The 22,284-nt window shown below is 44.8% G+C and overlaps 1 protein-coding gene across 1 annotated transcript in view; it reads right to left on the bottom strand.

The window, feature by feature from the left end:
• Nucleotides 1-22,284, bottom strand: part of LOC137359160 (tau-tubulin kinase 1-like) — a gene marked incomplete at its 3' end in the record, with an annotated part of 47,905 nt that overhangs the window by 14,691 nt on the left and 10,930 nt on the right. The window contains exons 5-6 of the mRNA XM_068025230.1: nt 18,224-18,371; nt 17,987-18,060 (exon numbers count right to left, since the gene is read on the bottom strand). Coding sequence (XP_067881331.1) covers nt 17,987-18,060; nt 18,224-18,371 — 222 coding nt within the window. The remainder of the gene's footprint in view (nt 1-17,986; nt 18,061-18,223; nt 18,372-22,284) is intronic.

Below are 22,284 nucleotides of genomic sequence, written 5' to 3'. Positions count from 1 at the left end.
CCTGCTGAGTATTTCCAGCACACTCTGTTTTTATTAACTCTGTTTCTCTCTCCACAGATACTCCCTGACCTGCTGAGTATTTCCAGCACTCTCTGTTTTTATTAACTCTGTTTCTCTCTCCACAGATACTGCCTGACCTGCTGAGTATTTCCAACACTCTCTGTTTTTATTAACTCTGTTTCTCTCTCCACAGATACTGCCCGACCTGCTGAGTATTTCCAGCACTCTCTGTTTTTATTAACTCTGTTTCTCTCTCTTCAGATACTGCCTGACCTGCTGAGTATTTCCATCAATCTCTGTTTTTATTAACTCTGTTCCTCTCTCCACAGATACTGCCTGACCTGCTGAGTATTTCCAGTACTCTCTGTTTTTATTAACTCTGTTTCTTTCTCCACAGATACTCCCTGACCTGCTGAGTATTTCCAGTACTCTCTGTTTTTATTAACTCTGTTTCTTTCTCCACAGATACTCCCTGACCTGCTGAGTATTTCCAGTACTCTCTGTTTTTATTAACTCTGTTTCTTTCTCCACAGATACTGCCTGAACTGCTGAGTATTTCCAGCACTCTCTGTTTTTATTAACTCTGTTTCTTTCTCCACAGATACTCCCTGACCTGCTGAGTATTTCCAGCACTCTCTGTTTTTATTAACTCTGTTTCTCTCTCCACAGATACTCCCTGACCTGCTGAGTATTTCCAGCACACTCTGTTTTTATTAACTCTGTTTCTCTCTCCACAGATACTGCCTGACCTGCTGAGTATTTCCAGCACTCTCTGTTTTTATTAACTCTGTTTCTCTCTCCACAGATACTGCCTGACCTGCTGAGTATTTCCAGCACTCTCTGTTTTTATTAACTCTGTTTCTTTCTCCACAGATACTGCCTCACCTGCTGAGTATTTCCAGCACTCTCTGTTTTTATTAACTCTGTTTCTCTCTCCGCAGATACTGCCTGACCTGCTGAGTATTTCCAGCACTCTCTGTTTTTATTAACTCTGTTTCTTTCTCCACAGATACTGCCTGACCTGCTGAGTATTTCCAGCACTCTCTATTTTGATTAACTCTGTTTCTCTCTCCACAGATACTGCCTGACCTGCTGAGTATTTCCAGTACTCTCTGTTTTTATTAACTCTGTTTCTTTCTCCACAGATACTGCCTGACCTGCTGAGTATTTCCAGTACTCTCTGTTTTTATTAACTCTGTTTCTCTCTCCACAGATACTCCCTGACCTGCTGAGTATTTACAGCACTCTCTGTTTTTATTAACTCTGTTTCTCTCTCCACAGATGCTGCCCGACCTGCTGAGTATTTACAGCACTCTCTGTTTTTATTAACTCTGTTTCTTTCTCCACAGATGCTGCCTGACCTGCTGAGTATTTCCAGCACTCTCTGTTTTTATTAACTCTGTTTCTTTCTCCACAGATACCGCCTGACCTGCTGAGTATTTACAGCACTCTCTGTTTTTATTAACTCTGTTTCTTTCTCCAGATACTCCCTGACCTGCTGAGTATTTCCAACACTCTCTGTTTTTATTAACTCTGTTTCTCTCTCCACAGATACTGCCTGACCTGCTGAGTATTTCCAGCACTCTCTGTTTTTATTAACTCTGTTTCTTTCTCCACAGATACTGCCTGACCTGCTGAGTATTTCCAGCACTTGCTGTTTTTATTAACTCTGTTTCTCTCTCCACAGATACTGCCTGACCTGCTGAGTATTTCCAGTACTCTCTGTTTTTATTAACTCTGTTTCTTTCTCCACAGATACTCCCTGACCTGCTGAGTATTTCCAGTACTCTCTGTTTTTATTAACTCTGTTTCTTTCTCCACAGATACTCCCTGACCTGCTGAGTATTTCCAGTACTCTCTGTTTTTATTAACTCTGTTTCTTTCTCCACAGATACTGCCTGAACTGCTGAGTATTTCCAGCACTCTCTGTTTTTATTAACTCTGTTTCTTTCTCCACAGATACTCCCTGACCTGCTGAGTATTTCCAGCACTCTCTGTTTTTATTCACTCTGTTTCTTTCTCCACAGATACTGCCTGACCGGCTGAGTATTTCCAGTACTCTCTGTTTTTATTAACTCTGTTTCTTTCTCCACAGATACTGCCTGACCTGCTGAGTATTTACAACACTCTCTGTTTTTATTAACTCTGTTTCTTTCTCCACAGATACTGCCTGACCTGCTGAGTATTTCCAGCACTCTCTGTTTTTATTAACTCTGTTTCTTTCTCCACAGATACTGCCTGACCTGCTGAGTATTTCCAGCACTCTCTGTTTTTATTAACTCTGTTTCTTTCTCCACAGATACTGCCTGACCTGCTGAGTATTTCCAGTACTCTCTGTTTTTATTAACTCTGTTTCTTTCTCCACAGATACTGCCTGACCTGCTGAGTATTTACAACACTCTCTGTTTTTATTAACTCTGTTTCTCTCTCCACAGATACTGCCTGACCTGCTGAGTATTTCCAGCACTCTCTGTTTTTATTAACTCTGTTTCTTTCTCCAGATACTCCCTGACCTGCTGAGTATTTCCAGCACTCTCTGTTTTTATTAACTCTGTTTCTTTCTCCACAGATACTGCCTGAACTGCTGAGTATTTCCAGTACTCTCTGTTTTTATTAACTCTGTTTCTCTCTCCACAGATACTGCCAGACCTGCTGAGTATTTCCAGCACACTCTGTTTTTATTAACTCTGTTTCTTTCTCCACAGATACTGCCTGACCTGCTGAGTATTTCCAGCACTCTCTGTTTTTATTAACTCTGTTTCTTTCTCCACAGATACTGCCTGACCTGCTGAGTATTTCCAGCACTCTCTATTTTGATTAACTCTGTTTCTCTCTCCACAGATACTGCCTGACCTGCTGAGTATTTCCAGTACTCTCTGTTTTTATTAACTCTGTTTCTTTCTCCACAGATACTGCCTGACCTGCTGAGTATTTCCAGTACTCTCTGTTTTTATTAACTCTGTTTCTCTCTCCACAGATACTCCCTGACCTGCTGAGTATTTACAGCACTCTCTGTTTTTATTAACTCTGTTTCTCTCTCCACAGATGCTGCCCGACCTGCTGAGTATTTACAGCACTCTCTGTTTTTATTAACTCTGTTTCTCTCTCCACAGATACTGCCTGACCTGCTGAGTATTTCCAGCACTCTCTGTTTTTATTAACTCTGTTTCTTTCTCCACAGATACCGCCTGACCTGCTGAGTATTTACAGCACTCTCTGTTTTTATTAACTCTGTTTCTTTCTCCAGATACTCCCTGACCTGCTGAGTATTTCCAACACTCTCTGTTTTTATTAACTCTGTTTCTCTCTCCACAGATACTGCCTGACCTGCTGAGTATTTCCAGCACTCTCTGTTTTTATTAACTCTGTTTCTTTCTCCACAGATACTGCCTGACCTGCTGAGTATTTCCAGCACTTGCTGTTTTTATTAACTCTGTTTCTCTCTCCACAGATACTGCCTGACCTGCTGAGTATTTCCAGTACTCTCTGTTTTTATTAACTCTGTTTCTTTCTCCACAGATACTCCCTGACCTGCTGAGTATTTCCAGTACTCTCTGTTTTTATTAACTCTGTTTCTTTCTCCACAGATACTCCCTGACCTGCTGAGTATTTCCAGTACTCTCTGTTTTTATTAACTCTGTTTCTTTCTCCACAGATACTGCCTGAACTGCTGAGTATTTCCAGCACTCTCTGTTTTTATTAACTCTGTTTCTTTCTCCACAGATACTCCCTGACCTGCTGAGTATTTCCAGCACTCTCTGTTTTTATTAACTCTGTTTCTCTCTCCACAGATACTCCCTGACCTGCTGAGTATTTCCAGCACACTCTGTTTTTATTAACTCTGTTTCTCTCTCCACAGATACTGCCTGACCTGCTGAGTATTTCCAGCACTCTCTGTTTTTATTAACTCTGTTTCTCTCTCCACAGATACTGCCTGACCTGCTGAGTATTTCCAGCACTCTCTGTTTTTATTAACTCTGTTTCTTTCTCCACAGATACTGCCTCACCTGCTGAGTATTTCCAGCACTCTCTGTTTTTATTAACTCTGTTTCTCTCTCCGCAGATACTGCCTGACCTGCTGAGTATTTCCAGCACTCTCTGTTTTTATTAACTCTGTTTCTTTCTCCACAGATACTGCCTGACCTGCTGAGTATTTCCAGCACTCTCTATTTTGATTAACTCTGTTTCTCTCTCCACAGATACTGCCTGACCTGCTGAGTATTTCCAGTACTCTCTGTTTTTATTAACTCTGTTTCTTTCTCCACAGATACTGCCTGACCTGCTGAGTATTTCCAGTACTCTCTGTTTTTATTAACTCTGTTTCTCTCTCCACAGATACTCCCTGACCTGCTGAGTATTTACAGCACTCTCTGTTTTTATTAACTCTGTTTCTCTCTCCACAGATGCTGCCCGACCTGCTGAGTATTTACAGCACTCTCTGTTTTTATTAACTCTGTTTCTTTCTCCACAGATGCTGCCTGACCTGCTGAGTATTTCCAGCACTCTCTGTTTTTATTAACTCTGTTTCTTTCTCCACAGATACCGCCTGACCTGCTGAGTATTTACAGCACTCTCTGTTTTTATTAACTCTGTTTCTTTCTCCAGATACTCCCTGACCTGCTGAGTATTTCCAACACTCTCTGTTTTTATTAACTCTGTTTCTCTCTCCACAGATACTGCCTGACCTGCTGAGTATTTCCAGCACTCTCTGTTTTTATTAACTCTGTTTCTTTCTCCACAGATACTGCCTGACCTGCTGAGTATTTCCAGCACTTGCTGTTTTTATTAACTCTGTTTCTCTCTCCACAGATACTGCCTGACCTGCTGAGTATTTCCAGTACTCTCTGTTTTTATTAACTCTGTTTCTTTCTCCACAGATACTCCCTGACCTGCTGAGTATTTCCAGTACTCTCTGTTTTTATTAACTCTGTTTCTTTCTCCACAGATACTCCCTGACCTGCTGAGTATTTCCAGTACTCTCTGTTTTTATTAACTCTGTTTCTTTCTCCACAGATACTGCCTGAACTGCTGAGTATTTCCAGCACTCTCTGTTTTTATTAACTCTGTTTCTTTCTCCACAGATACTCCCTGACCTGCTGAGTATTTCCAGCACTCTCTGTTTTTATTCACTCTGTTTCTTTCTCCACAGATACTGCCTGACCGGCTGAGTATTTCCAGTACTCTCTGTTTTTATTAACTCTGTTTCTTTCTCCACAGATACTGCCTGACCTGCTGAGTATTTACAACACTCTCTGTTTTTATTAACTCTGTTTCTTTCTCCACAGATACTGCCTGACCTGCTGAGTATTTCCAGCACTCTCTGTTTTTATTAACTCTGTTTCTTTCTCCACAGATACTGCCTGACCTGCTGAGTATTTCCAGCACTCTCTGTTTTTATTAACTCTGTTTCTTTCTCCACAGATACTGCCTGACCTGCTGAGTATTTCCAGTACTCTCTGTTTTTATTAACTCTGTTTCTTTCTCCACAGATACTGCCTGACCTGCTGAGTATTTACAACACTCTCTGTTTTTATTAACTCTGTTTCTCTCTCCACAGATACTGCCTGACCTGCTGAGTATTTCCAGCACTCTCTGTTTTTATTAACTCTGTTTCTTTCTCCAGATACTCCCTGACCTGCTGAGTATTTCCAGCACTCTCTGTTTTTATTAACTCTGTTTCTTTCTCCACAGATACTGCCTGAACTGCTGAGTATTTCCAGTACTCTCTGTTTTTATTAACTCTGTTTCTCTCTCCACAGATACTGCCAGACCTGCTGAGTATTTCCAGCACACTCTGTTTTTATTAACTCTGTTTCTTTCTCCAGATACTCCCTGACCTGCTGAGTATTTCCAACACTCTCTGTTTTTATTAACTCTGTTTCTTTCTCCACAGATATTGCCAGACCTGCTGAGTATTTCCAACACTCTCTGTTTTTATTAACTCTGTTTCTTTCTCCACAGATACTGCCAGACCTGCTGAGTATTTCCAGCACACTCTGTTTTTATTAACTCTGTTTCTTTCTCCAGATACTCCCTGACCTGCTGAGTATTTTCAGCACTCTCTGTTTTTATTAACTCTGTTTCTCTCTCCACAGATACTCCCTGACCTGCTGAGTATTTACAACACTCTCTGTTTTTATTAACTCTGTTTCTTTCTCCAGATACTCCCTGACCTGCTGAGTATTTCCAGCACTCTCTGTTTTTATTAACTCTGTTTCTTTCTCCACAGATACTGCCAGACCTGCTGAGTATTTCCAGCACACTCTGTTTTTATTAACTCTGTTTCTTTCTCCAGATATTCCCTGACCTGCTGATTATTTCCAGCACTCTCTGTTTTTATTAACTCTGTTTCTTTCTCCAGATATTCCCTGACCTGCTGAGTATTTCCAGCACTCTCTGTTTTTATTAACTCTGTTTCTTTCTCCACAGATACTCCCTGACCTGCTGAGTATTTCCAGTACTCTCTGTTTTTATTAACTCTGTTTCTTTCTCCACAGATACTCCCTGACCTGCTGAGTATTTCCAGTACTCTCTGTTTTTATTAACTCTGTTTCTTTCTCCACAGATACTGCCTGAACTGCTGAGTATTTCCAGCACTCTCTGTTTTTATTAACTCTGTTTCTTTCTCCACAGATACTCCCTGACCTGCTGAGTATTTCCAGCACTCTCTGTTTTTATTCACTCTGTTTCTTTCTCCACAGATACTGCCTGACCGGCTGAGTATTTCCAGTACTCTCTGTTTTTATTAACTCTGTTTCTTTCTCCACAGATACTGCCTGACCTGCTGAGTATTTACAACACTCTCTGTTTTTATTAACTCTGTTTCTTTCTCCACAGATACTGCCTGACCTGCTGAGTATTTCCAGCACACTCTGTTTTTATTAACTCTGTTTCTTTCTCCAGATATTCCCTGACCTGCTGAGTATTTCCAGCACTCTCTGTTTTTATTAACTCTGTTTCTTTCTCCACAGATATTGCCAGACCTGCTGAGTATTTCCAACACTCTCTGTTTTTATTAACTCTGTTTCTTTCTCCACAGATACTGCCAGACCTGCTGAGTATTTCCAGCACACTCTGTTTTTATTAACTCTGTTTCTTTCTCCAGATATTCCCTGACCTGCTGAGTATTTCCAGCACTCTCTGTTTTTATTAACTCTGTTTCTCTCTCCACAGATACTCCCTGACCTGCTGAGTATTTACAACACTCTCTGTTTTTATTAACTCTGTTTCTTTCTCCAGATACTCCCTGACCTGCTGAGTATTTCCAGCACACTCTGTTTTTATTAACTCTGTTTCTTTCTCCACAGATATTGCCAGACCTGCTGAGTATTTCCAGCACACTCTGTTTTTATTAACTCTGTTTCTTTCTCCAGATACTCCCTGACCTGCTGAGTATATCCAACACTCTCTGTTTTTATTAACTCTGTTTCTTTCTCCACAGATACTGCCAGACCTGCTGAGTATTTCCAGCACACTCTGTTTTTATTAACTCTGTTTCTTTCTCCAGATACTCCCTGACCTGCTGAGTATTTCCAACACTCTCTGTTTTTATTAACTCTGTTTCTTTCTCCACAGATACTGTCTGACCTGCTGAGTATTTCCAACACTCTCTGTTTTTATTAACTCTGTTTCTTTCTCCACAGATACTGCCTGACCTGCTGAGTATTTACAGCACTCTCTGTTTTTATTAACTCTGTTTCTTTCTCCACAGATACTGTCTGACCTGCTGAGTATTTCCAACACTCTCTGTTTTTATTCACTCTGTTTCTTTCTCCACAGATACTGCCTGACCTGCTGAGTATTTCCAGCACACTCTGTTTTTATTAACTCTGTTTCTCTCTCCACAGATACTGCCTGACCTGCTGAGTATTTCCAGCACTCTCTGTTTTTATTAACTCTGTTTCTCTCTCCACAGATACTGCCTGACCTGCTGAGTATTTCCAACACTCTCTGTTTTTATTAACTCAGTTTCTTCCTCCACAGATACTGCCTGAACTGCTGAGTATTTCCAGTACTCTCTGTTTTTATTAACTCTGTTTCTCTCTCCACAGATACTGCCTGACCTGCTGAGTATTTCCAGCACTCTCTGTTTTTATTAACTCTGTTTCTCTCTCCACAGATACTCCCTGACCTGCTGAGTATTTCCAACACTCTCTGTTTTTATTAACTCTGTTTCTTTCTCCACAGATACTGCCAGACCTGCTGAGTATTTCCAGCACACTCTGTTTTTATTAACTCTGTTTCTTTCTCCAGATACTCCCTGACCTGCTGAGTATTTCCAGCACACTCTGTTTTTATTAACTCTGTTTCTTTCTCCACAGATATTGCCAGACCTGCTGAGTATTTCCAGCACACTCTGTTTTTATTAACTCTGTTTCTTTCTCCAGATACTCCCTGACCTGCTGAGTATTTCCAACACTCTCTGTTTTTATTAACTCTGTTTCTTTCTCCACAGATACTGCCTGACCTGCTGAGTATTTCCATCACTCTCTGTTTTTATTAACACTGTTTCTTTCTCCAGATACTCCCTGACCTGCTGAGTATTTCCAACACTCTCTGTTTTTATTAACTCTGTTTCTTTCTCCACAGATACTGTCTGACCTGCTGAGTATTTCCAACACTCTCTGTTTTTATTAACTCTGTTTCTTTCTCCACAGATACTGCCTGACCTGCTGAGTATTTCCAGCACACTCTGTTTTTATTAACTCTGTTTCTTTCTCCACAGATACTGCCTGACCTGCTGAGTATTTCCAGCACACTCTGTTTTTATTAACTCTGTTTCTTTCTCCACAGATACTGCCTGACCTGCTGAGTATTTCCAGCACTCTCTGTTTTTATTAACTCTGTTTCTTTCTCCACAGATAATGCCTGACCTGCTGAGTATTTCCAGCACACTCTGTTTTTATTAACTCTGTTTCTTTCTCCACAGATACTGCCTGACCTGCTGAGTATTTCCAGCACTCTCTGTTTTTATTAACTCTGTTTCTTTCTCCACAGATACTGCCAGACCTGCTGAGTATTTCCAGCACTCTCTGTTTTTATTAACTCTGTTTCTTTCTCCACAGATACTGCCTGACCTGCTGAGTATTTCCAGCACTCTCTGTTTTTATTAACTCTGTTTCTTTCTCCACAGATACTGCCTGACCTGCTGAGTATTTCCAGCACACTCTGTTTTTATTAACTCTGTTTCTTTCTCCAGATACTCCCTGACCTGCTGAGTATTTCCAACACTCTCTGTTTTTATTAACTCTGTTTCTTTCTCCACAGATACTGCCTGACCTGCTGAGTATTTCCAGCACTCTCTGTTTTTATTAACTCTGTTTCTCTCTCCACAGATACTGTCTGACCTGCTGAGTATTTCCAGCACTCTCTGTTTTTATTAACTCTGTTTCTCTCTCCACAGATACTGCCTGACCTGCTGAGTATTTCCAGCACTCTCTGTTTTTATTAACTCTCTTTCTCTCTCCACAGATACTGCCTGACCTGCTGAGTATTTCCAGCACTCTCTGTTTTTATTAACTCTGTTTCTTTCTCCACAGATACTGCCAGACCTGCTGAGTATTTCCAGCACACTCTGTTTTTATTAACTCTGTTTCTTTCTCCACAGATACTGCCTGACCTGCTGAGTATTTCCAGCACTCTCTGTTTTTATTAACTCTGTTTCTTTCTCCACAGATACTGCCAGACCTGCTGAGTATTTCCAGCACTCTCTGTTTTTATTAACTCTGTTTCTTTCTCCACAGATACTGCCAGACCTGCTGAGTATTTCCAGCACACTCTGTTTTTATTAACTCTGTTTCTTTCTCCAGATACTCCCTGACCTGCTGAGTATTTCCAACACTCTCTGTTTTTATTAACTCTGTTTCTTTCTCCACAGATACTGTCTGACCTGCTGAGTATTTCCAGCACTCTCTGTTTTTATTAACTCTGTTTCTCTCTCCACAGATACTGCCTGACCTGCTGAGTATTTCCAGCACTCTCTGTTTTTATTAACTCTCTTTCTCTCTCCACAGATACTGCCTGACCTGCTGAGTATTTCCAGCACTCTCTGTTTTTATTAACTCTCTTTCTCTCTCCACAGATACTGCCTGACCTGCTGAGTATTTCCAGCACTCTCTGTTTTTATTAACTCTCTTTCTCTCTCCACAGATACTGCCTGACCTGCTGAGTATTTCCAGCACTCTCTGTTTTTATTAACTCTGTTTCTTTCTCCACAGATACTGCCTGACCTGCTGAGTATTTCCAGTACTCTCTGTTTTTATTAACTCTGTTTCTTTCTCCACAGATACTGCCTGACCTGCTGAGTATTTCCAGCACTCTCTGTTTTTATTAACTCTCTTTCTCTCTCCACAGATACTGCCTGACCTGCTGAGTATTTCCAGCACTCTCTGTTTTTATTAACTCTGTTTCTCTCTCCACAGATACTGCCAGACCTGCTGAGTATTTCCCGCACTCTCTGTTTTTATTAACTCTGTTTCTCTCTCCACAGATACTGCCTGACCTGCTGAGTATTTCCAGCACTCTCTGTTTTTATTAACTCTGTTTCTCTCTCCACAGATACTGCCTGACCTGCTGAGTATTTCCAGCACTCTCTGTTTTTATTAACTCTGTTTCTTTCTCCACAGATACTGCCTGACCTGCTGAGTATTTCCAGCACTCTCTGTTTTTATTAACTCTGTTTCTTTCTCCACAGATGCTGCCTGACCTGCTGAGTATTTCCAGCACTCTCTGTTTTTATTAACTCTGTTTCTCTCTCCACAGATACTGCCTGACCTGCTGAGTATTTCCAGCACTCTCTGTTTTTATTAACTCTGTTTCTCTCTCCACAGATACTGCCTGACCTGCTGAGTATTTGCAGCACTCTCTGTTTTTATTAACTCTGTTTCTCTCTCCACAGATACTGCCTGACCTGCTGAGTATTTCCAGCACTCTCTATTTTTATTAACTCTGTTTCTCTCTCCACAGATACTGCCTGACCTGCTGAGTATTTCCAGTACTCTCTGTTTTTATTAACTCTGTTTCTCTCTCCACAGATACTGCCTGACCTGCTGAGTATTTGCAGCACTCTCTGTTTTTATTAACTCTGTTTCTCTCTCCACAGATACTGCCTGACCTGCTGAGTATTTCCAGCACTCTCTATTTTTATTAACTCTGTTTCTCTCTCCACAGATACTGCCTGACCTGCTGAGTATTTCCAGTACTCTCTGTTTTTATTAACTCTGTTTCTTTCTCCACAGATACTGCCTGACCTGCTGAGTATTTCCAGCACTCTCTGTTTTTATTAACTCTGTTTCTCTCTCCACAGATACTGCCAGACCTGCTGAGTATTTCCAGCACACTCTGTTTTTATTAACTCTGTTTCTTTCTCCACAGATACTGCCTGACCTGCTGAGTATTTCCAGCACTCTCTGTTTTTATTAACTCTGTTTCTCTCTCCACAGATACTGCCTGACCTGCTGAGTATTTCCAGCACTCTCTGTTTTTATTAACTCTGTTTCTTTCTCCACAGATACTGCCTGAACTGCTGAGTATTTCCAACACTCTCTGTTTTTATTAACTCTGTTTCTCTCTCCACAGATACTGCCTGACCTGCTGAGTATTTCCAGCACTCTCTGTTTTTATTAACTCTGTTTCTTTCTCCACAGATACTCCCTGACCTGCTGAGTATTTCCAGCACTCTCTGTTTTTATTAACTCTGTTTCTTTCTCCACAGATACTGCCTGACCTGCTGAGTATTTCCAGTACTCTCTGTTTTTATTAACTCTGTTTCTCTCTCCACAGATACTCCCTGACCTGCTGAGTGTTTCCAGCACTCTCTGTTTTTATTAACTCTGTTTCTCTCTCCACAGATACTGCCTGACCTGCTGAGTATTTCCAGCACTCTCTGTTTTTATTAACTCTGTTTCTTTCTCCACAGATACTGCCTGACCTGCTGAGTATTTCCAGTACTCTCTGTTTTTATTAACTCTGTTTCTCTCTCCACAGATACTGCCTGACCTGCTGAGTATTTCCAGCACTCTCTGTTTTTATTAACTCTGTTTCTTTCTCCACAGATACTGCCTGACCTGCTGAGTATTTCCAGCACTCTCTGTTTTTATTAACTCTGTTTCTTTCTCCACAGATACTGCCTGACCTGCTGAGTATTTCCAGCACTCTCTGTTTTTATTAACTCTGTTTCTCTCTCCACAGATGCTGCCCGACCTGCTGAGTATTTCCAGCACTCTCTGTTTTTATTAACTCTGTTTCTCTCTCCACAGATACTGCCTGACCTGCTGAGTATTTCCAGCACTCTCTGTTTTTATTAACTCTGTTTCTTTCTCCACAGATACTGCCTGACCTGCTGAGTATTTCCAGCACTTGCTGTTTTTATTAACTCTGTTTCTTTCTCCACAGATACTGCCTGACCTGCTGAGTATTTCCAGCACTCTCTGTTTTTATTAACTCTGTTTCTTTCTCCACAGATACTGCCTGACCTGCTGAGTATTTCCAGCACTTGCTGTTTTTATTAACTCTGTTTCTCTCTCCACAGATGCTGCCGGACCTGCTGAGTATTTACAACACTCTCTGTTTTTATTAACTCTGTTTCTCTCTCCACAGATACTGCCTGACCTGCTGAGTATTTCCAGCACTCTCTGTTTTTATTAACTCTGTTTCTCTCTCCACAGATGCTGCCGGACCTGCTGAGTATTTACAACATTCTCTGTTTTTATTAACTCTGTTTCTCTCTCCACAGATGCTGCCGGACCTGCTGAGTATTTACAACACTCTCTGTTTTTATTAACTCTGTTTCTCTCTCCACAGATACTGCCTGACCTGCTGAGTATTTCCAGCACTCTCTGTTTTTATTAACTCTGTTTCTCTCTCCACAGATGCTGCCGGACCTGCTGAGTATTTACAACACTCTCTGTTTTTATTAACTCTGTTTCTCTCTCCACAGATACTCCCTGACCTGCTGAGTATTTCCAGCACTCTCTGTTTTTATTAACTCTGTTTCTCTCTCCACAGATACTCCCTGACCTGCTGAGTATTTCCAGCACTCATTGTTTTTATTAACTCTGTTTCTCTCTCCACAGATACTGCCTGACCTGCTGAGTATTTCCAGCACTCTCTGTTTTTATTAACTCTGTTTCTCTCTCCACAGATACTCCCTGACCTGCTGAGTATTTCCAGCACTCTCTGTTTTTATTAACTCTGTTTCTCTCTCCACAGATGCTGCCGGACCTGCTGAGTATTTACAACACTCTCTGTTTTTATTAACTCTGTTTCTCTCTCCACAGATACTCCCTGACCTGCTGAGTATTTCCAGCACTCTCTGTTTTTATTAACTCTGTTTCTCTCTCCACAGATGCTGCCGGACCTGCTGAGTATTTACAACACTCTCTGTTTTTATTAACTCTGTTTCTCTCTGCACAGATACTCCCTGACCTGCTGAGTATTTCCAGCACTCTCTGTTTTTATTAACTCTGTTTCTTTCTCCACAGATACTGCCTGACCTGCTGAGTATTTCCAGCACTCTCTGTTTTTATTAACTCTGTTTCTTTCTCCACAGATACTGCCTGACCTGCTGAGTATTTCCAGCACTCTCTGTTTTTATTAACTCTGTTTCTCTCTCCACAGATACTGCCTGACCTGCTGAGTATTTACAGCACTCTCTGTTTTTATTAACTCTGTTTCTTTCTCCACAGATACTGCCTGACCTGCTGAGTATTTCCAGCACTCTCTGTTTTTATTAACTCTGTTTCTTTCTCCACAGATACTGCCTGACCTGCTGAGTATTTCCAGCACTCTCTGTTTTTATTAACTCTGTTTCTTTCTCCACAGATACTGCCTGACCTGCTGAGTATTTCCAGCACTCTCTGTTTTTATTAACTCTGTTTCTTTCTCCACAGATACTGCCTGAACTGCTGAGTATTTCCAGTACTCTCTGTTTTTATTAACTCTGTTTCTTTCTCCACAGATACTGCCTGACCTGCTGAGTATTTCCAGCACTCTCTGTTTTTATTAACTCTGTTTCTTTCTCCACAGATACTGCCTGACCTGCTGAGTATTTCCAGCACTCTCTGTTTTTATTAACTCTGTTTCTTTCTCCACAGATACTGCCTGACCTGCTGAGTATTTCCAGCACTCTCTGTTTTTATTAACTCTGTTTCTTTCTCCACAGATACTGCCTGAACTGCTGAGTATTTCCAGTACTCTCTGTTTTTATTAACTCTGTTTCTTTCTCCACAGATACTGCCTGACCTGCTGAGTATTTCCAACACTCTCTGTTTTTATTCACTCTGTTTCTTTCTCCACAGATACTGCCTGACCTGCTGAGTATTTCCAACACTCTCTGTTTTTATTCACTCTGTTTCTTTCTCCACAGATACTGCCTGAACTGCTGAGTATTTCCAGCACTCTCTGTTTTTATTAACTCTGTTTCTTTCTCCACAGATACTGCCTGACCTGCTGAGTATTTCCAGCACTCTCTGTTTTTATTAACTCTGTTTCTTTCTCCACAGATACTGCCTGACCTGCTGAGTATTTCCATCACTCTCTGTTTTTATTAACTCTGTTTCTCTCTCCACAGATACTGACTGACCTGCTGAGTATTTCCAGTACTCTCTGTTTTTATTAACTCTGTTTCTTTCTCCACAGATACTGCCTGACCTGCTGAGTATTTCCAGCACTCTCTGTTTTTATTAACTCTGTTTCTTTCTCCACAGATACTGCCTGACCTGCTGAGTATTTCCAGCACTCTCTGTTTTTATTAACTCTGTTTCTATCTCCACAGATACTCCCTGACCTGCTGAGTATTTCCAGCACTCTCTGTTTTTATTAACTCTGTTTCTTTCTCCACAGATACTGCCTGACCTGCTGAGTATTTCCAGCACTCTCTGTTTTTATTAACTCTGTTTCTTTCTCCACAGATACTGCCTGACCTGCTGAGTATTTCCAGTACTCTCTGTTTTTATTAACTCTGTTTCTTTCTCCACAGATACTGCCTGATCTGCTGAGTATTTCCATCACTCTCTGTTTTTATTAACTCTGTTTCTCTCTCCACAGATGCTGCCTGACCTGCTGAGTATTTCCAGCACTCTCTGTTTTTATTAACTCTGTTTCTCTCTCCACAGATACTCCCTGACCTGCTGAGTATTTCCAGCACTCTCTGTTTTTATTGTGAAGAGTCTGGTTCAGTCTCAGATAGTTGCCAGGCACAGAGATGGACTCAGTAGCTGGGGAACAGAGTTTGTGGCGTGAACTGCAGACACTTCAGTCTTCCCAATATTTAGTTGGAGGATATTTCTGCTCATCCAGTACTGGATGCCGGGCAAGCAGAATGATAAATCAGCTGCAGTGGAGGGGGTGAGAGAGGTGTTGGTGAGGTCGGGCTGGGTGTCCTCAGGGTACATGTGAAAACTAACACTGTGCTTTTCAGATGATGTCGCTGAGGGGCAGCATGTAGATGAGAAATAGGAGGGGGCCAAGGATAGATCCTTGGAGGACACCAGAGGTAACGGTGTGGGAGCAGGAGGAGAAGCCATTGATGCTGATTCTCTGGGTACAATTAGATAGATCAGAATGGAACCAGGCGAGTGAAGTCTCACCTAGCTGGATGACAGTGGAAGGTTGTTGAGGAGGATGGTGTGGTCAACTGTGTCAGAGGCTGCAGACAGGTCGAGAAGAACCAGGAAGGAAAGTTTACCTTTGTCATAGTCACAAAGGATGTCATTTGTTCAAAGACTTTGGAAAGGAAAGGGAGGGTGGAGATTGGGCGCTAGTTTTAAGGACAGAGGGGTCAAGGGTTGATTTCTCAAGAGGCGGCATAATGATGGCAGATGTGAAGGGCAGAGGGACAGACCATGAGGACAGAGAACTGTTAACAATATCAGCTAACATGGGGACCAGGAGGGGAAATTGGGTGGGCAGCAGTTTAGTGGAAATAGGGTCAAGAGAGCAGGAGGTGGGTCTCATAGACAAGATGAGCTCAGAGAGGGCATGAGAGAAGATAGGATGATAGATAAAGAAAGATATGAGTTGGGGAGGGCAGGGGGATGGCAGCATTAGGGGAAGTTCGGCCCGTTGGCCACTGAAAGGGAGGGACACGGCAGAGGCAGCTGATCAGATGGTCTCAACACTGGCATCTACCCGGCAATGTGGAAAATTGCCCAGGTATGTCCTGTACACAAAAAGCAGGACAAGTCCAACCCGGCCAATTACTGCCCCATCAGTCTCCTCTCAATCATCAGTAATGTGATGGAAGGTGTCATCAACAGTGCCATCAAGTGGCACTTGCTTAGCAATAACCTGCTCAGTGACGCTCAGTTTGGGTTCCGCCAGGGCCACTCAGCTCCTGACCTCATTACAGCCTTGGTTCAAACATGGACAAAAGAGCTGAACTCCAGAGGTGAGGTGAGAGTGACTGCCCTTGACATCAAGGCAGCATTTGACCGAGTATGGTATCAAGGAGCCCGAGCAAAACTGAGGTCAATGGGAATCAGGGGAAAACCCTCCGCTGGCTGGAGTCATACCTAGTGCAAAGGAAGATGGTTGTGGTTGTTGTAGGTCAATCATCTGAGCTCCAGGACATCACTGCAGGAGTTCCTCAGGGTAGTGTCCTTGGCCCAACCATCTTCAGCTGCTTCATCAATGACCTTCCTTCAATCATAAGGTCAGAAGTTGGGATGTTCGCTGATGATTGCACAATGTTCAGCACCATTCGTGACTCCTCAGATACTGAAGCAGTCCGTGTAGAAATGCAGCAAGACCTGGACAATATCCAGGCTTGAGCTGATAAGTGACAAGTAACATTCGCGCCACACAAGTGCCAGGCAATGACCATCTCCAACAAGAGAGAATCTAACCATCTCCCCTTGACATTCAATAGCATTACCATCGCTGAATCCCCCACGATCAACATCCTAGGGGGTTACCATTGACCAGAAACTGAACTGGAGTAGCCATATAAATACCATGGCTACAAGAGCAGGTCAGAGGCTAGGAATCCTGAGGCGAGTAACTCATCTCCTGACTCCCCAAAGCCTGTCCACCATCTACAAGGCACAAGTCAGGAGTGTGATGGAATACTCTCCACTTGCCTGGATGGGTGCAGCTCCAACAACACTCAAGAAGCTCGACACCATCCAGAACAAAGCAGCCCGCTTGATTGGCACCCCATCTACAAACATTCACTCCCTCCATCACCGACACACAGTGGCAGCAGTGTGTACCATCTATAAAGATGCACTGCAGCAATGCACCAAGGCTCCTTTGACAGCACCTTCCAAACCCGCGACCTCTACCAACTAGAAGGACAAGGACAGCAAATACATGGGAACACCACCACCTGCAAGTTCCCCTCCAAGTCACACACCATCCTGACTTGGAACTATATCACCGTTCCTTCACTGTCACTGTGTCAAAATCCTGGAACTCCCTTCCTAACAGCACTGTGGGTGTACCTACCCCACATGGACTGCAGTGGTTCAAGAAGGCAGCTCACCACCACCTTCTCAAGGGCAATTAGGGATGGGCAATAAATGCTGGCCTGGCCAGCGACACCTACATCCCTGAATGAATTAAAAAATCTGACAAAGAAGTGCCTGAACTTCACTCAGTTCTTGTTGGAGATCAAGGTCAGGAAGAGGGGCTTCCAAAGCTGATCTGTAGTCGAGTTTAGAGGTTGGGGTTTATCTTTGCATTCCAGGATGATTCTGGAGTAGTGAGCAGTTTTAGCAGAGGAGAGCAGGAATGATGGTGCTTTATATGGTCCAGCCCAGATCTGACAGCATCAGGCCACATCCATCCATGTCTACATCCCTTAGTATTGAGTGAGTGAAGATGGAAGCCATCCCAGCGGGAACAGCCAGTTTAAAGGGGAATAATGGTTCAACCGGGAACGAGGGCATCAGTGTGAGATGGAGCAGACTGCCCACATTCAGATGTCTAACGTCACTACCTCGCGCGGTTTGTAAACACCAGTCCCAACAGGAAATGAGATATTTACCTGAAGTTGCATCACCACGTAATTAAACTTCTCGTTCCGCCCACAGCCGATGAATCTGCACACGTGGTCCTTCCCTGAACAGCAACAGAACGATGGTACCAATTACTGCAATGTCCAGTCAAACACAGGAACAGTGAGGGGGAGGGGGGTGGGGCAGGGGGAGGCGGGTAGGGGGAGGTGGGGAGCAGCCAGTGTCAGCATGAATATGCACACCACACCCACTACACATTCTCTTACCCTGAAGCTTCTTCAGAACAGCCACCTCCATCTTCAACACTTGCTTGGGTTGCTGGGCAGACTCCACCTTCAGTGCAACATTCTCCCGAATCAACAAATCAGTTGCCTCGTAAATCTCACCAAAACCTCCTCCACCAATCTTCTTCAGCTGGACAAGAGGTAACAGAGGGTAATTCTGTAAATGTGGTACAGGGATGATACTGGAATCTACATGGGCTGTGAGAGGGGGTTAAATGGGTGCATAGAGGCAGAGATAGGGTAGAGTCCAAAGGAGCAGTGGAGGGGATAGAGTCTCGGGTAGGGCTAGGTTACAGGGACAAAGAAACATAGCAAATAGGAGGAGTAGGTGATTCAGACCTTGAGCCTGCACTGGCATTCAAAAAAAATCATGGTTGATCGTCTTATTCAGCACCCGCTTTCCCCCCATATACCTTGATCACTTTGGCAGTGGGAGGGGACATAGAGTCTAGGGTAGGGTTAGGGGGATAGAGGGACAGTGGGAAGGGATATAGAGTCTAGGGTAGGGTTAGGGGGGGTAGAGGGACAGTGGGAAGGGATATAGAGTCTAGGGTAGGGTTAGGGGGATAGAGGGACAGTGGGAGGGGATATAGAGTCTAGGGTAGGGTTAGGGGGACAGAGGGACAGTGGGAAGGGATATAGAGTCTAGGGTAGGGTTAGGGGGACAGAGGGACAGTGGGAGGGGACATAGAGTCTAGGGTAGGGTTAGGGGGGTAGAGGGACAGTGGGAAGGGATATAGAGTCTAGGGTAGGGTTAGGGGGATAGAGGGACAGTGGGAAGGGATATAGAGTCTAGGGTAGGGTTAGGGGGATAGAGGGACAGTGGGAAGGGATATAGAGTCTAGGGTAGGGTTAGGGGGATAGAGGGACAGTGGGAGGGGATATAGAGTCTAGGGTAGGGTTAGGGGGACAGAGGGACAGTGGGAAGGGATATAGAGTCTAGGGTAGGGTTAGGGGTTTAGAGGGACAGTGGGAAGGGATATAGAGTCTAGGGTAGGGTTAGGGGGGTAGAGGGACAGTGGGAGGGGATATAGAGTCTAGGGTAGGGTTAGGGGGATGGAGGGACAGTGGGAAGGGATATAGAGTCTAGGGTAGGGTTAGGGGGATGGAGGGACAGTGGGAAGGGATATAGAGTCTAGGGTAGGGTTAGGGGGATAGAGGGACAGTGGGAAGGGATACAGAGTCTAGGGTAGGGTTAGGGGGATAGAGGGACAGTGGGAGGGGATATAGAGTCTAGGGTAGAGTTAGGGGGGTAGAGGGACAGTGGGAGGGGATATAGAGTCTAGGGTAGGGTTAGGGGGATGGAGGGACAGTGGGAAGGGATATAGAGTCTAGGGTAGGGTTAGGGGGATAGAGGGACAGTGGGAAGGGATACAGAGTCTAGGGTAGGGTTAGGGGGATAGAGGGACAGTGGGAGGGGATATAGAGTCTAGGGTAGAGTTAGGGGGGTAGAGGGACAGTGGGAGGGGATATAGAGTCTCGGGTAGGGTTAGGGGGATAGAGGGACAGTGGGAAGGGATATAGAGTCTAGGGTAGAGTTAGGGGGGGTAGAGGGACAGTGGGAGGGGATATAGAGTCTAGGGTAGGGTTAGGGGGATAGAGGGACAGTGGGAAGGGATATAGAGTCTAGGGTAGGGTTAGGGGGATAGAGGGACAGTGGGAGGGGATATAGAGTCTAGGGTAGGGTTAGGGGGCGTAGAGGAACAGTGGGAGGGGATATAGAGTCTAGGTTAGGGGTTTAGAGGGACAGTGGGAAGGGATATAGAGTCTAGGGTAGGGTTAGGGGTTTAGAGGGACAGTGGGAAGGGATATAGAGTCTAGGGTAGAGTTAGGGGGGTAGAGGGACAGTGGGAGGGGATATAGAGTCTAGGGTAGGGTTAGGGGGATGGAGGGACAGTGGGAAGGGATATAGAGTCTAGGGTAGGGTTAGGGGGATAGAGGGACAGTGGGAAGGGATACAGAGTCTAGGGTAGGGTTAGGGGGATAGAGGGACAGTGGGAGGGGATATAGAGTCTAGGGTAGAGTTAGGGGGGTAGAGGGACAGTGGGAGGGGATATAGAGTCTAGGGTAGGGTTAGGGGGCGTAGAGGAACAGTGGGAGGGGATATAGAGTCTAGGTTAGGGGTTTAGAGGGACAGTGGGAGGGGATATAGAGTCTAGGGTAGGGTAGGGGGGGGTAGAGGGACAGTGGGAGGGGATATAGAGTCTAGGGTAGGGTTAGGGGGATAGAGGGACAGTGGGAGGGGATATAGAGTCTAGGGTAGGGTTAGGGGGGGTAGAGGGACAGTGGGAGGGGATATAGAGTCTAGGTTAGGGTTAGGGGGATAGAGGGACAGTGGGAGGGGATATAGAGTCTAGGGTAGGATTAGGGGGATAGAGGGACAGTGGGAGGGGATATAGAGTCTAGGGTAGGGTTAGGGGGGGTAGAGGGACAGCGGGAGGGGATATAGAGTCTGGGGTAGGGTTAGGGAGATAGAGGGACAGTGGGAGGGGATATAGTGTCTGGGGTAGGGTTAGGGGGGGTAGAGGGACAGTGGGAGGGGATATAGAGTCTAGGGTAGGGTTAGGGGGGGTAGAGGGACAGTGGGAGGGGATATAGAGTCTAGGGTAGGGTTAGGGGGGGTAGAGGGACAGTGAGAGGGGATATAGAGTCTAGGGTAGGGTTAGGGGGGGTAGAGGGACAGTGAGAGGGGATATAGAGTCTAGGGTAGGGTTAGGGGGATAGAGGGACAGTGGGAGGGGATATAGAGTCTACGGTAGGGTTAGGGGGATGGAGGGACAGTGGGAAGGGATATAGAGTCTAGGGTAGAGTTAGGGGGATGGAGGGACAGTGGGAAGGGATATAGAGTCTAGGGTAGGGTTAGGGGGGGTAGAGGGACAGTGGGAGGGGATATAGAGTCTAGGGTAGGGTTAGGGGGATGGAGGGACAGTGGGAAGGGATATAGAGTCTAGGGTAGGGTTAGGGGGATAGAGGGACAGTGGGAAGGGATATAGAGTCTAGGGTAGGGTTAGGGGGATAGAGGGACAGTGGGAGGGGATATAGAGTCTAGGGTAGAGTTAGGGGGGGTAGAGGGACAGTGGGAGGGGATATAGAGTCTAGGGTAGGGTTAGGGGGATAGAGGGACAGTGGGAAGGGATATAGAGTCTAGGGTAGGGTTAGGGGGATAGAGGGACAGTGGGAGGGGATATAGAGTCTAGGGTAGGGTTAGGGGGATAGAGGGACAGTGGGAAGGGATATAGAGTCTAGGGTAGGGTTAGGGGGATAGAGGGACAGTGGGAGGGGATATAGAGTCTAGGGTAGGGTTAGGGGGATAGAGGGACAGTGGGAGGGGATATAGAGTCTAGGGTAGGGTAGGGGGGGGTAGAGGGACAGTGGGAGGGGATATAGAGTCTAGGTTAGGGGGGGTAGAGGGACAGTGGGAGGGGATATAGAGTCTAGGGTAGGGTAGGGGGGGGTAGAGGGACAGTGGGAGGGGATATAGAGTCTAGGGTAGGGTTAGGGGGATAGAGGGACAGTGGGAGGGGATATAGAGTCTAGGGTAGGGTTAGGGGGATAGAGGGACAGTGGGAGGGGATATAGAGTCTAGGGTAGGGTTAGGGGGATAGAGGGACTGTGGGAGGGGATATAGAGTCTAGGGTAGGGTTAGGGGGATAGAGGGACAGTGGGAGGGGATATAGAGTCTAGGGTAGGGTTAGGGGGATAGAGGGACAGTGGGAGGGGATATAGAGTCTAGGGTAGGGTTAGGGGGAGAGAGGGACAGTGGGAGGGGATATAGAGTCTGGGGTAGGGTTAGGGGGGGTAGAGGGACAGTGAGAGGGGATATAGAGTCTACGGTAGGGTTAGGGGGATAGAGGGACAGTGGGAGGGGATATAGAGTCTAGGGTAGGGTTAGGGGGATAGAGGGACAGTGGGAGGGGATATAGAGTCTAGGGTAGGGTTAGGGGGATAGAGGGACAGTGGGAAGGGATTATAGAGTCTGGGGTAGGGTTAGGGGGATAGAGGGACAGTGGGAGGGGATATAGAGTCTAGGGTAGGGTTAGGGG

The sequence above is a fragment of the Heterodontus francisci genome, unplaced genomic scaffold (genome assembly GCF_036365525.1).
Source record: "Heterodontus francisci isolate sHetFra1 unplaced genomic scaffold, sHetFra1.hap1 HAP1_SCAFFOLD_1315, whole genome shotgun sequence".
NCBI classification, from domain to species: Eukaryota; Metazoa; Chordata; class Chondrichthyes; order Heterodontiformes; family Heterodontidae; genus Heterodontus; species Heterodontus francisci.
This window is presented reverse-complemented; position numbering and strand designations above follow the sequence as displayed.